The following is a 13225-nucleotide window of genomic DNA, read 5'->3' on the forward strand; positions in this document are numbered from 1 at the left end:
ACCGTGCACACACAGAAAACACACACACAATGCACACACAACACACACACACTCAGCCATGCATGCAGGACAAAGCAGCTCACAACTTTCCTGCAGTGTCTGCACAGAGCTCTCCCAGCCCAACGCAAGCGTGGCCTCACTGCAGCCCATAATAAAGTGCAGGAACAACCAAAATTTCCAGAATTGTGGCACTTTCCCAGCTCCCTGTCCCTCCTGAGCTCCTGGAGATGCACTGGGCCTCATCCTGCCGCCCCATGCAGAGCAGCATCTCTGCTCGCCCTGGGTGCAGCGGTGGTGCTGCCAGGCAGTGCGTGCCGGCGGGGTTTGTCCTACCAGCGCGGCCAGGAGCGCTGTTTGCAATTAAGGCAGCCCCGCCGTTCCCATCGTGAGGCCTCGCTCTCATCGCTGGACCTCAGCGAGCTTCAAAGCCCTCGGCTGAGATTTCTGGTGCCAGGCGAGTTTTCCCCTTTGTGGGAAAATGCAGCAGCGGCGAGGGGCTGGATGCGTGCACAGACGTTTGGGAGGTGGAATAGCACCAGTTACTGCATTTCGCCAAGTTTTACCCCAAAACCACTGAGCCTCGTGTGATCCACGCGTGCACACACGCACGGACAGCTCTAACCTGGCACACTCGGAGTCCTGAGGTGGCGGCAGCCAAACGGCCTTCAGCATAAAGGCACTGACAAGCGTGACAAATGCTGGCAGTAATCCCTCTGGAGAGGATTACACCACGTGGATCTCGGGAATGGAGATGTTTTATGGCCACCTGAACACCGGGCAGGGGGCAGGCCCCAGTGGGGCCCAGGACGGGCCAAGAAACCCATTGGGAACAAACCAGAAACTCAGGGGGTTCATGGGAGCAAAAGGGATAACTTTAACCTCAGCAACCTGACACTGCTTCCCCCAAGCAAGTTTTCAATTAAGAACTGGCTAACAGAAAATCCTGTGATAATTATGTCAGCGTTGTGGTGGTACGGAAAGCCCTGTAATGAGATTAGGTACGCGCCAGGATGCTCCGCAGCAGCACGGCCTTGAGCACGGCTCACCGGGCCCCTCTGCACCCCTGGGAAGTATTTTGGGGCCCAGGAGCCCTCCCAAATGCCCTCGTGGGGTGGGTGAGCATGAAGATTTTTCCCCACCTTAAGCCAGGGCTGGAGGGAATTAAACGCAGGTCTCTGGCCGCAGCCCCCCGAGGAGGCTCTCTCCAGACCTCCGATCGTTTTCAGCTTCGTGATCTCCATCGGTGATTTTTCCTGGAGATATTTATGGCTCTTTCTGTGTTGATTTCCATGTCCCACTGAATATTGCATGTGCTATCGCTCCCCAAGGACCGATAGTCTGAAGAAAGCAGCTTCTTCGCAGGCTTTTCTGGAGCTGCTAAATGGCACCTCTTCCTTTCCCCAGCATGATTATATCTGCGCACTTACCACTGATTATATTTGCAGGCACGTTGGAGTGTGATTATTAGCTGAAACCTGTCAAGGAGTCAATCGGAGTGGTAAGAGCATCTCTGGGGGCTGCAGTGGAAAAACAAAAGCAGCATCCTCCTGCTGATGGGGGCACGTGCCTGGGGCTCAAGCCCTTTGTCCCCATCCTCCATGAGCAGGAGAGATCTTGACCAGACACAAGCAGCTGGAAGCAAGGATGAGAAGCTAAAAAGAGGGCAAAAAAGTCAAGAAATGGGGAGCAGAGGAGATATGTGGGCCCAAAGGGAAGGTGGGGAATCAGTGAGAGCAATTCCTGGGAAGAGATGCTCCAGTACCAAGAGAGAAATCCACCTCTAAGAGCTGCTTTCCTCAAAGTGCTGCTTCATCTTACCAAGTGATATGAAATTTGGGATGATTTTCTGCTGAAGAAATAAATGAATAGGCTCATGAACGCTGGATTTCTCCCAGGGCAGCAGTGCAAGCTCTTCTGGCATCTAAACGCTGCAAAATGGGCTCCCTCCCACCCCTGAGTGGTCCAGGGGGAACGGCCCTTCTGATTAGCAAAGATTTCTGACACCACATTAAGCTGAAAACTTGGATCAGGTCTCTCAGTGGCTGTGCCGAGATGAAAAACAAGGGGAAAAAAAAAAAGGAGGTGCCATGCGGGACAGGAACTCACTCACCCTGCTAACAGGCGCTGGAGCAATTACACACCCGGCTCTAATAGGCATGAAAATAATTAACACTCTGCCGAAGGCTCAAGTAGTGATTTTATGAGTCCTGCTGAACCTGAGCTCCCAGCGGGGTATTAGCGTAGGGTTTTGTTTTATTTTTTTTTCATCCTTTTGGGGCTGTTTTATGACCTCACATGCAGCTGTTGGTTTTTTGCCTCTCTCCACGTAGGCTGAGCAGCAGCGGGTGAGACGGCGAGGAAACAGCTCTGGGACGGCCCCGGCCCCTCCAGCTGCTGAATTTCCCATCCGATGGTTTCCTAAATTCAGCCAGCACCTGCTCAACACTGCGCGGAGCCTTTCTGGGTTAATTACACTCTGAGGTCCTGCACAGCCAGGCCTAAGGAAGGAGGAGATGGGAGAAAAACGCTGCGGTGTTATTACGGTGACACATGCGGTGCAGCTGGAAGCATCCCATGTACCTTGCCGGGGGGGATTCACCACATCGGAAGGGCAGGCAGAGATCCTCTGGGACCCCCGAGAGTTACGGGGAAAGTCAGTGCTTCCACAGGTCTGACCCCAAGATGGCTGTGTAAGAGAAGGGGGCATCACCCCTTCCCACTGATGCTGTTTTTTTCTCCCCTGTGGCTGGCACAGGAGCTGAGATGCCCAAGACAAAAAGGTCCTCCTGACATTGCCCTGTGCCTCTATGGGTCACTCTGGATCACATAAACCCACCCTGTTTGTTTCCTTCTGTCTTTTGTGACCCAGGGAGACGGGATGGAGGCAGGCAGGCTCAGGCTGTTGCTCTCGTCCTTTGCCTGGAGCAGAGCAGCCGATGCCCCCCTTGCAGTGTCTCACCTGCACCCATCCGGGGGATGCTCAGCACCCCTGCGGAGCCTCCCACGAGGTGAGAGTCCTGCTCGAGGGTGGCCAGCAGCCATCTGTGGGGTGTTTTTCCATTTACACCCCTGCTCCTCTTTTTTGCTCCATTTACACCTCTTGAAGCTGGGCAGGAGCACTTCAGGATGGCCCAAAGCGTTTTGGCTGCTGCCCGGGAGAAGGACAGCACAGAGGGGGTAACGGGAGGTAAAACCGTCCATTATCCGCCGAGCATCTCCGCCACAGCAGGCCTTACCCCGCGGGATCAACAGAAGGCTTTGTTTTCCTTACCCCTTCCAGTAATTCATCAATTTTACTGCTCAACAAAGCCACCTCTTTGAAGGGAGGTCTCCTACTCTAAACCCTGGTTCGGCGGAAGCAGTGGATGATCCTAACCAGACGTGTCTGCTTAAAGGGCTGCAGATGCTACCGCGCTGGCTCTGGAAGATGAAAGGAGAAATCCCTGTGCTGCATCGCGCTCCCTGCAAACACCGGTGACCGCCTCCCACCAGCCAGAAGGACTTGAACACCTTCCCCCAGCTCTTTTAATCCCTGAGGCTTGTGCAGAAACATCGTGTCCACCTCACCTGGGTGCTGGAGAGCTCCAAGGGGGGGGCGGCAGCGCCTGCAGAAGCCCCAGCTTCTCACCGCAGGCTCTGCGATAACCACGGCACCCCCAGCTGGGTGAGATGGGCTTTGTAGCACACGGACAGATTTCAAGATACCAGCACACTACGCTCCTCCTGGTTATCGCTCCAAGCCCTTCTCAGATGCACGTGGTCCTTTCCTTACAGCTTTGGGGCCAAACCCCCCATTTTTCTCCCACCGCAAAGCCGACTCCGTGGCTCCGCGGCCAGCAGCTCTGCATTCGAATTTATGAAGATTTTCCATTTGTGGTGGATGTGGAGCTGCGCTGCCAGCTGGAAGCACGATGGCAAGGCGAAATGGTGCTATCTGCTGCATCACTCTGGATGTTTAATGTAATTTGATTGTAAGTAGATGTAAACAAGCACTGGCTTTAGGGCAGGAGGAAAGCTTCAGCTGCTCCGCTGCAGAGATAACTCCGTGCAAGATTGAAAAAAAGGGTCTGCTTCCTGCCCTGCTTGCATAAAGCCTTCATGCACATTTTATAAGAGAAGCTGCCTGGATATTAAAAAAAATAAAAATAAATAGGAAAAAAAAAATGAAAAGAAAAAAGATTTACTCAGAAACTGGTAACACTGAACGTAACTACATTTGGAACCGAAGCCAAGAGGCTTTATTTACTTGCCGTGTGAATTATTCCTTCACCCACCTCCAGGTTCAGGAGGAGTTCAGGGCAGGTTCCTTCCAAGCGGGTCACCCGGCCCCGAGCTCAGTGCGGTCCCAGGGGAGCGGTGTGGGAGGCTGCGAGGGGCTCGGGGTCAGCTTATGGGGAGGAGGAGGGGGGAGCAGCTTCCTCGGGACGTCCTTCGCAGGGCCACCAACGCCGGGGACCTTCCGTGATGCTGTTGCAGTGAGATGAGCAGCGGCAGCAGCACTCTCCCACTTGCTCCAAGCACATCACCGCTCGTTATTTATCCTCCCAGCCCAGCCCGCAGCCTCTAATTAGCGTTAGGTGAGGCTTACGGGAGCACAAAGACCCCAGCAGGCATGGGTGGAAGAGAATCAAGTGTGGGCGAGGGGCAGAATTAACCGAGCACAGGATGAATTGACTGGCAGGGGAAAGAGGGTCCCAGGGCAGCTGAGCTGAGCGGGCAGGGAAAACCAGATGGAAAAGGGAAGAAAAACAACCCAGGAAGAAAGCAAAGCACGTGAAGAAGGGTCACTCACAGCCCTGCTGAACACCCCAGCCCTCTGCCCCAGTCCCATCGGGAGCCCAGCCTCGTGCTGCTGAGCTCCAACAACTCATTAGGTGAATTCTTCCTGCATGTGGTGCCCTGGCACGCTGCAAGCCAGAGGAAAAAGAAATCTGTTCAATGGGGAAAAAAAAAAAAAAAAAAAAAAAAAACAAACGAGTTTCAGCTGCTGTGCTGCTTCTGAAATGAAGATGCTTGGAAGGTTTTTTCACTGAAACTTGAGAGCAAGACCTTCCCCAGTCTGGGAAGAGGGGAATTTACACGCAAGCCTCTTCTCTGGCCATTTCCAATTCCACCCCTAAGAGAGATGAGTTCAAGACGGCACAAGATGCATCCGGAGAGGCTCATTGAAGAGCTGTGTGGTCCCGCTCAGTAGCGCAGAGACATACCACAGCTTCCTGCTTTCCTGCCAGGGATAACAAAACCCAGAGCCGCATGCCCTGGGTACCTGAGCCCAGAGCGGAAAAGCTCAATTCAAGCTTTTTGGTAGTGCAGGAACATTTGGCATCGTGCAGGTGGGGCAACTCCAAAAATAAGCGTTGCTGCAAAAGCCGTTTTCTGGCCCCAAAGAGCTCAGCACCGATGATGCCCAGGAACATCTGACTGACCCTGGTGCTGGTGCTGGTTTGGGAGACAAACCATGCTCCAAATCCCTCGTGTGATCACATTTTCGGGCAGGAGCTGCTCAGATTTGCCAGGGGCTGGTTTGTCGGGAGGTGTCGGAGCCCCCCATCAGCTCCCGGCTGTGGTGCTGGTTCCCTCTTTGCCCGAGTCCTCAGTGCCTTTCTCTGAGAAACAGCTGGAAAGCCTCCAGCAGCAAATGTGGCCGTCTCCAAAAGGGAAAAAATATCTTGCTTACATTAACAGTGTCTGGGTGGTGAATAATGCACAGAGCCCAAAGCGTCACGGGGCAATTCATTAGCCGAGGCTGTGCGTGGTAGCGAGGCTGGCAGAAAATATTAGGGGAAGTGCCAGGCAAGGCCAATAAATAGTGGAGCAAATGTGTTACTTGGGGAAGGAGCGGCAGCACAGCCCCAGGCCCCTCCAGCCCCCAGGTTTGTCCTTTGCACCTTTTTCTTTTCCTCCCAAAGGCAGGATTTGTCCAGCAGCTCGCACGTGAGCACGGAGAGGGCACAATTCCCCCTTCTCGCTGGGCTGGCAGCCTGGGGGCCCTGGAGGAGCAGGATCCATCCTGCACAATGAGGATGTGAGAGCTGGTGCCCAGCACACGCCTCCTTTTACACCGCCGGGTTCTAGCAGGTTAATTGAGCACCGCTAAAATGCTGATTAACACCTCAACCCCGCTGCGAAAGCACAATGAAAACTGGTGTTTAAAAGCACTTAGGAGGTGAAGGGGCTCGGCTTCTTCTTCACCTAACCCCGGCTGTTCCCCGCCCTGCTGAGCATCGGGGGGACGTGGGCACCTCCTTCACCAGAGCGACCCCACTGCAGCCCCCAGGTTCCCCCAGAGCAGATCTGGGCACGTTTCCTGTGCAGGGCAAGCAGCACCTCAAAGCAACAGGGCTGGCCGCTCCAGCACAAGTTTTCCCTTTGGAATTAATGTCATTTACACCCAAAAGCAACAGCCCCTAGCCTCAATCCGCTGCTGCCATCGCTCTGAAGTTGCCCGCTCTGCATCTCCCCACCCCGACGGGAGCAGAGCCCAGCCCAGCAGGGATGGGTGCTCAGCCTCCAAAATGTGCAGCCAAGGCAAACAGCCCCCGGCAGCCGCTGCAACGCAGCCCCGGGAGATGTTACGGGAGGGAAGGAGGAGGGGAAGCCACCGGCGTTCTCCGAAGGCTGCGGTGTCAGACAAGGACACCGCTCAGGGCACGAATCCTCTAGGAAAAGAGGCCGAGGGGAGGACCAGGGGCCGCTTGCTGCACGGGGTTGAGGTCAGGATGCTCCTTTTCCCCGGTGCTGGCTCCATCCCCTCAGCCAGATTTTGCCCCTTTGGAAGTTTTCACAGCAGCACGACAAGAAACGAGCTGCTCAGAGGGGTCTCCACAGTGATGTGCAAGCACTAAGATCACACAACCCCCGTGCAGGTGGCAGAGCACACCTTCCCTGCAGGGAAAACAGCACACGTCCAGCAAAGACAGGCGACATGGGACGGATTCAGCACGTACCCCACCACGCAGAGCTGTCCTCCCTGGGGCAGAGCTGCAGGAGAAGGGGAGAGCTTGTGCGGGGGCTCAACCCCCCTGGGCAGCGTGCAGGAGCCCCAGCACGAGCAAAAACCCAAGGAGCGTGGTGAGGGCTGGCCGCAGACGCTGGCATCCAGAAGGCAAAAAAATAAATGACAGGTTTGGCCTGCCCGAGGAGAAATGTGGCTGAGAACAAAAAATTCCCTGACTGCTTGAGCAGAATAATCTGCAAATGTAATCAGCCATTTGGGTGATTAATGCACCCTGCTCTGTTAAGACTTCTCTATCAAAATCTCGGTTAAAAAAAAAATCCTTTCGGCTTCCACAGAGAAACTCAGATATCAAAAGTGCAACGACAGAGAGGAGCACACATCCCAGCAGGACCCCAAGGGAACAAATGGAGCAAGCAGACGCAAAATTCAATGTTATCGAGCATGCAACAAGCATCCAGGCTCACCAGGCTGGGAATCTGATCACGGTAACAAAAGCAAACAAGCCGGGGTTTAAATAGAAGCAAAAACCTTGGAAGGGAAAACCAGCGAGAGCAAATGTTTACCCTGATGATGGGATAGTTTAGAAATTATGGCTGGAGGCCAGCTCGCCAATATTTTTAGTTTTGAGAGGTCTGCTAATCTCAGCCTGCTAACAAGCGAGCCCATACCCTCGCCCCCTTTGCTCCCGGCTCAGCTCAGCACCGCAGGAACCGCTCCCACGTTTCGGCTGGATGAAGGCTTCCACCTCAAAACAGAAACAAATGCCCAGGTGAGTTCACTAAAATCCTTCTGAGATGCCCAGACAGCAAGGAAGACGCCCAACAGGGCCTCAAGAAAGGTGAAACAGGCACAAAGAACCCAAAACGCCGAGGTTTAACGTTGATTCGTGGTGATAGCAAGTTCTTGCTAATTTTAGTTAAGCGCCCCGATTTGGAAGCTGCTTTAGGCCAGCATAGTCCTGGGGGAAGTTTGCAATAGAAAAGCACGAGGGATTAAAATATTGTCAGCAGCACAGGAAGGAATTTGGGGGATTAGGCACAGCCTCGGCTGCGATACTGGCCGAAGTCGATGCTGTCCTGTGTACAAATCAAGGAGAGTACAAACACAGGGCTTTGCTCTGAATGATTAAAGAGATGATAGATGCAAACTCTCCCTGCATTTTGATTCTCAGGTTTATGGGGAGGAAAACAAGGGCTAAAAGCAGGGCCCCTGAAATGCCCAACCCACCCTGGGGCCAGCCCAGCAGGGCAGCGAGCTGGGGTCGGCCCCGCGCTTGGAAAGAACCAGCCAGGTCTGAATTTATATTAATTTTATTCACATTTCCAGAAGAAAAGCATTGGTGGAGTGCAACATCATGGCTAGTGTCAAAAAGCTCAAGTATTTGTTTGGTTTAAAACAGGCAAACATTTCAGAGGTTGAACAGAGACAACGTGCACCCTCCCTTCCCCTGTGCATGTTTCCAGTTCAAGTAATAGGAATTTCAGAAATAAGCTGGCTCATCACATGGCGGGGAGAATGTCAGAAACTTTAAAGCTTTCTGTGGTATAAATCCCTAAGCAGGGCATGAAAGTAGCAGGCAGGAAATCTTCTACAGCTGAACTAGCTTATCCCCTGGGCTGAGTTTTTTCTCTTTTTTTTTTTTTTTTTTTTTCCTTTGGTTGTAGAATTTTGCTCTCAGTGTTGCCGAACGCTTCTGTCCGACGTTAATGCGATTCATTACCCAGAGCGGAAATTTGCTGCTCCTGGATTACAAGGACGATCACTTGCGGTGGCACAGAAAAACTTCAACAGTAGAGTTAACGGTAGAGGAGAAAAGAGAAAAGGAGAACCGTTCGATCACTTTGGATTTCCAAAACACGTACAGGAGTAAGAGCCACCCTAGCCGAGAAGGGAGCCTTCGCAGCTGTGCTGCTGGTCCCCACGAAGCTGTCCCAGCTCCTTGTGGCTTTCAAGTCATTTATTTCTGGGCCAACAGCCGGTTTCTGTTGATGCTCAGTAGACTATGAAAGCCTCCTAAACCAGGTGGCACTAACCAGTTGCAGCTTTTGTTCGACACAGAGCCCCTACTTTTGGTTTTCTGCTTCAAAGTGCATGTTTCAAATTAGACAACAAGGCATTAGGACAATCAAAGGCATCTGCAGAGCCCTCGCCTAGACACAGGCCGTGACCAGGACTGGGAAAAGGCAGAGCTGAGGCTGCAAAAGCAGAGCCTGGCTGCAGGACCAAGCCCTCAAGCTGCCCACGAAAGCACGGCTCCCTGCTGCAGGCAAGGTGGCATCAGCCAGCAGTGAATTCCTAAGTCAAGGAGCAAAGCTGAGGCTAAAAGATGAGTTGTTTTCACTTAGTCTTGTAAATATTAGGGAATTTTAAACGCGTCCAGCGAGGACAGGAAATCTTTTTGCCCTTGCAGTACCGTGAAGATGTCTGATTTTATTAGAATATAGCTATATTTGGAAAAAGAATCAGTAATAGATGTGTGCACATTCTTGCTTGCTCTGCAAAGACAATTACTGGATTACAAAAAAAGGCACAAGAAGCACATTCCTCCTTCTTCTATCCCTAAAAGGGTTCCTCCTTCCTCCCTGCTGAAAGCACTACTTCTGCTGTCACTGAATAATCTCCAAGCACACATTTCCATCTGATCCAGCTGGCTTGGAAGCCCCTAGGATTAAAGATCTCTCTTCTGTTTGAGTAATTTCAGCGATGAGAATCTTATTGCTTGTTGCACCAATTCTCTTCATCCTCTATCTATATATAGCAAGAGATGAAATAATATCACATTTTGTTTTATTGCTGGAGGCAGTCTGCCGTCCCCCAGGGCAGTTTCCCAAAGGAAGGAGGTAAAACAGAAGATTTGGCAGGACCTGCTTCCTGAGACAAGAACAAGGTAGCGCTGTGCTCACCCCACCTGGCTGGCTGTCACGGCAGGGAAACTGGAGCAAAGAAGGGCTCAGGGTTATTGAGCAAGGGGTGGAGAGCCAGGAACAAAGCAGTCCAGCCACTGACCCTCTGCTCCAGTTGTCATGAACCGATTTTGCTGTGCCTGGAAGGTGAGCTGTGTCACAGCCCAGGACGTGCCGATCCCAAGTGAAGCCTTTACACAGACTTGGGTGCACGGAGTGGGAAAAAGGAACGTGACTCTTTGGTGAAAATCCTGGTTGTCATACCATAGATTCATTTTAATAAATTAAGTTTGTATCTCTGGTCCCTACTACTGCATTAAATCACTATACTCTCCTGCAGTTGCCTGGCTGTTATTCAAGGTTTCAGCGATTAAATATCCCCCCACCCCTATGTCTTCTCTGTGGAAGGCTTAAAATCCTTAACACCTTACACAAAAATAGAAAGCAATGAGACCAAGAGCTCTACACATTAACCCAGGACTGAATGGATTCTGCTCTATTGATAAATGTAAGAAAAGTCACCAGGACCTTCGCAGAAGCTTCAAGGCTGGACAAAGGACACAGAGTGATTAAAGACAGAAAACCAAGTGTGTTCCTTGTGCCATCACACAGTCACAAAGGGTGTGCCCTGAGAAATTCGTGCAGCCCTGGGCTGTGATGGCGTGCCTGCCTTCGGCAGCACGGTGCAAGCACTCTTCCAGTGCTCGGGAGGATTTGCTCACTCACTCACAGCCTGGTGGCTTCGAATGAAGAGGTGGAAAGTTTTACCTAGCTGTGATGGTTCTTGTTGAACTCCAGAAGAGACAGAGGAAGTCAGAAGCCAGCATGCTGCCAGCTGCAACAGGAAATGCTGAGCAGGGCCCCGGCAGGGCTCCCCGCTTCCCACTGGAAGAAAATGGCTTTGGAAGTAATGGCATGGAAATCCCCCATCCAAGGCATTGCAGTTCCTGCTGCATGTTCCTAAAGCTGTGCTTTGGCTTCCAGCAGAGCAAGGAACACCAGTGCTCTTCTGGCAGGAAAGCACACAGGCTGCCACCTGCACACACAGGAACAGAGCCACAAGCTTTGCTGATCTGTGCCAGCGAGGAAGCAATCTCTTTTGAGAAGTAATTCCTACCTTGCTTTGCTGTCTGTTCAAACCCTGATCCCCCTTCAGTGAAACCTGCCCACGTGTTCTTCCACTAAAGATGCAGAGGAGCGAGTGCCCTGCTACTACAGCACACAGCTCACCGGCACAACAGATCAATGTCCACCTGGAGGCCGAAAATGCTAAAGCACTAAGTGTTCGTGGGGTTTGGATTGTTTGAAAATAAAAGCAAATTGCTTCTAGGAAACTTGCTTGCATCTGTACACGTAACACTGCCCACTGGTGGGTTTTTAGTTCCTAGCATTTGGCTGATAGTGAAGAGGGCTTGGATGAACCCATCAAATTCCCGAGCGCTCCTGATGGCATCATTTTGCCGTAAGATGTTCATGGTCCAGATAGCAGTTGCACAAAAGCACTGATGGGAGAAATAGAGCTAGAATATTTACCTTTGTCTCCTGTGGGAGATATCTGTATGAGAGAGCTTTGCCTACGCAAAGCCTATCCAAACAGGGCTTGCCTGGAACTGCCTGGTGGCATGAATGAGAAAGGTTTGCTTGTTAACAGAAATGACGTAAGCGACCACTGATGGAAGCTCTTTGCCCATGGTATGCTTCTGTTGTGGTGTGAGCAGCCCAGGAGGCAAGGGTATTAGAAAACAGTATCAGCAGGAGAAACTGGAGTTTAAATCAGTCATGAAAAGGTCAGCTTTGGACTCATAGCACTGCTCTGAAGGACACCTTTTTCCTATTTTCTTACTCTCAGAGTTTTTGTACATATATATACATATTAAACATGCTGGTGATAACTCAGTCTCTCTTTCAGGCACTATCATCGGACACAGAATTCATTTCACTTGTAACTTTCCTCTTACTATTGCAGCTCCACCAATGTTACCCTGGATTCCCCTTATAACCGGAGGTGTCTTCTAGATCTCAAAAGAGATTGATATATCAAAACCAAACTCAATTACAAAATATAATAATATCCTCTTCTTGGAAGTGAAGCTGCCCCATATTCCAGATTGCGGCAGGATTTTTATGTCCTCAAAATATTTTTTAATAAGTTCTACTTAAAATATATCCGAGTCCAAGTTCGCCTCTTGGGCACGTTGTAATGCTCAGTGGAAGATCTGTTCCCTGTCAATTCCTCTTGGGCTCTGCCGAAGGGCTCTTCTCACTCTTCTTCTGCAGACTTGAGCATGAGAATGGCATTGTAGATCTTCAGGGCAGGACCCAGTTTGATACCGAGTATTTTAACTATGTCGGTCTGGTTCAGGAGCAGAAAGGCTTCACCATCTATCTGCTAGAGGTGCAAAACACAACATCAGATAAAAATTACCATGAAGATACAGGCAGGATTCTCACTTCTGCTTGTTCAGTTAAACGATGTGCTTAGAACTGAGGAACGAAAGCACAAGCACAGCCCTGAAGACTGAGACCTCATATTTCTCCCTAGTGTTGGCACCCACCCAGTCTGAAGTTCCCAGGCACGCTGCCCTTCCCAGGGGTCTCAGGACTCAACCAAGAAGCCCGTCTTCTAGAAACAGAGAAGCCAAAGTGTGGGCAAAAATTACAAAGAGATCACGAGGAGGAGGCTCGTTCATTAGACTTTCTGTTCACTGTAAGGATACTTCTCTAAAAAGCCAACAACTGTCAAAAATCCTACTGCCTATTCATAATATGTGGCCAGAAATTAGATCAGGAAATGCAAGTCTTCAGGAGGCAGCTATCCAAGAATTAATCTATTACACTGATCTGCAATGATTAGAAGTATAAAATCACCATTTCCTAGTGCATTCATTACATACTGTCATTGTACAGCTTCTTGGATTCCTGCTGAGCTGTTCAGGGTAAAGTTTGAAGCTGATTTTTTTGGTGAGCTTTGCTAGAAACCTTACAGATGAGAAAAAACCCTTAGATGTGCACACCTGGCTGCTCTAAGAGCCAGTCCTTTGCCCACAACCAACCAGTCTCCATTTAAAGGAGTAAAACAGGAGGCTGTTATGAAATAACTTTCAATGGCACTAAATGCGCTTGTTCAGCACAAGGTAAAAGAAATGTGCTATATAAAACACGGCACAGTAAAGACCTGGAATCTGTCTGGATTTATACACACACTCTCCTAATCTATCAGCAAGGAGACATTCAATTAGATTCAAAGCAAGCGATCCAAAAACACACTACCTTGTGGAAGTAAGGGATGCTCTAGGTACCAGTGAGTAAAAACATATTAAGAAAAGGTTAAAAATGTACTTGGGTTCATAAGGACATCCAGAGA

The 13225-nt window shown here is 50.7% G+C and overlaps 1 protein-coding gene across 2 annotated transcripts in view; it reads right to left on the reverse strand.

Moving 5' to 3' along the window:
• Positions 1–8270: 8270 nt before the first annotated feature.
• LOC309886433 (lethal(3)malignant brain tumor-like protein 4) overlaps positions 8271–13225 on the reverse strand; it is a 50005-nt gene continuing 45050 nt past the window's right edge. For both annotated transcript variants that reach the window (XM_082777295.1, XM_082777294.1), the window contains one exon: positions 8271–12250. In XM_082777295.1, the coding sequence (XP_082633421.1) occupies positions 12122–12250 (129 nt within the window). In that variant the 3' untranslated portion in view covers positions 8271–12121. The remainder of the gene's footprint in view (positions 12251–13225) is intronic.

Source organism: Aythya marila (genome assembly GCF_965140915.1).
Source record: "Aythya marila genome assembly, chromosome: 22".
Classification (NCBI taxonomy): Eukaryota; Metazoa; Chordata; class Aves; order Anseriformes; family Anatidae; genus Aythya; species Aythya marila.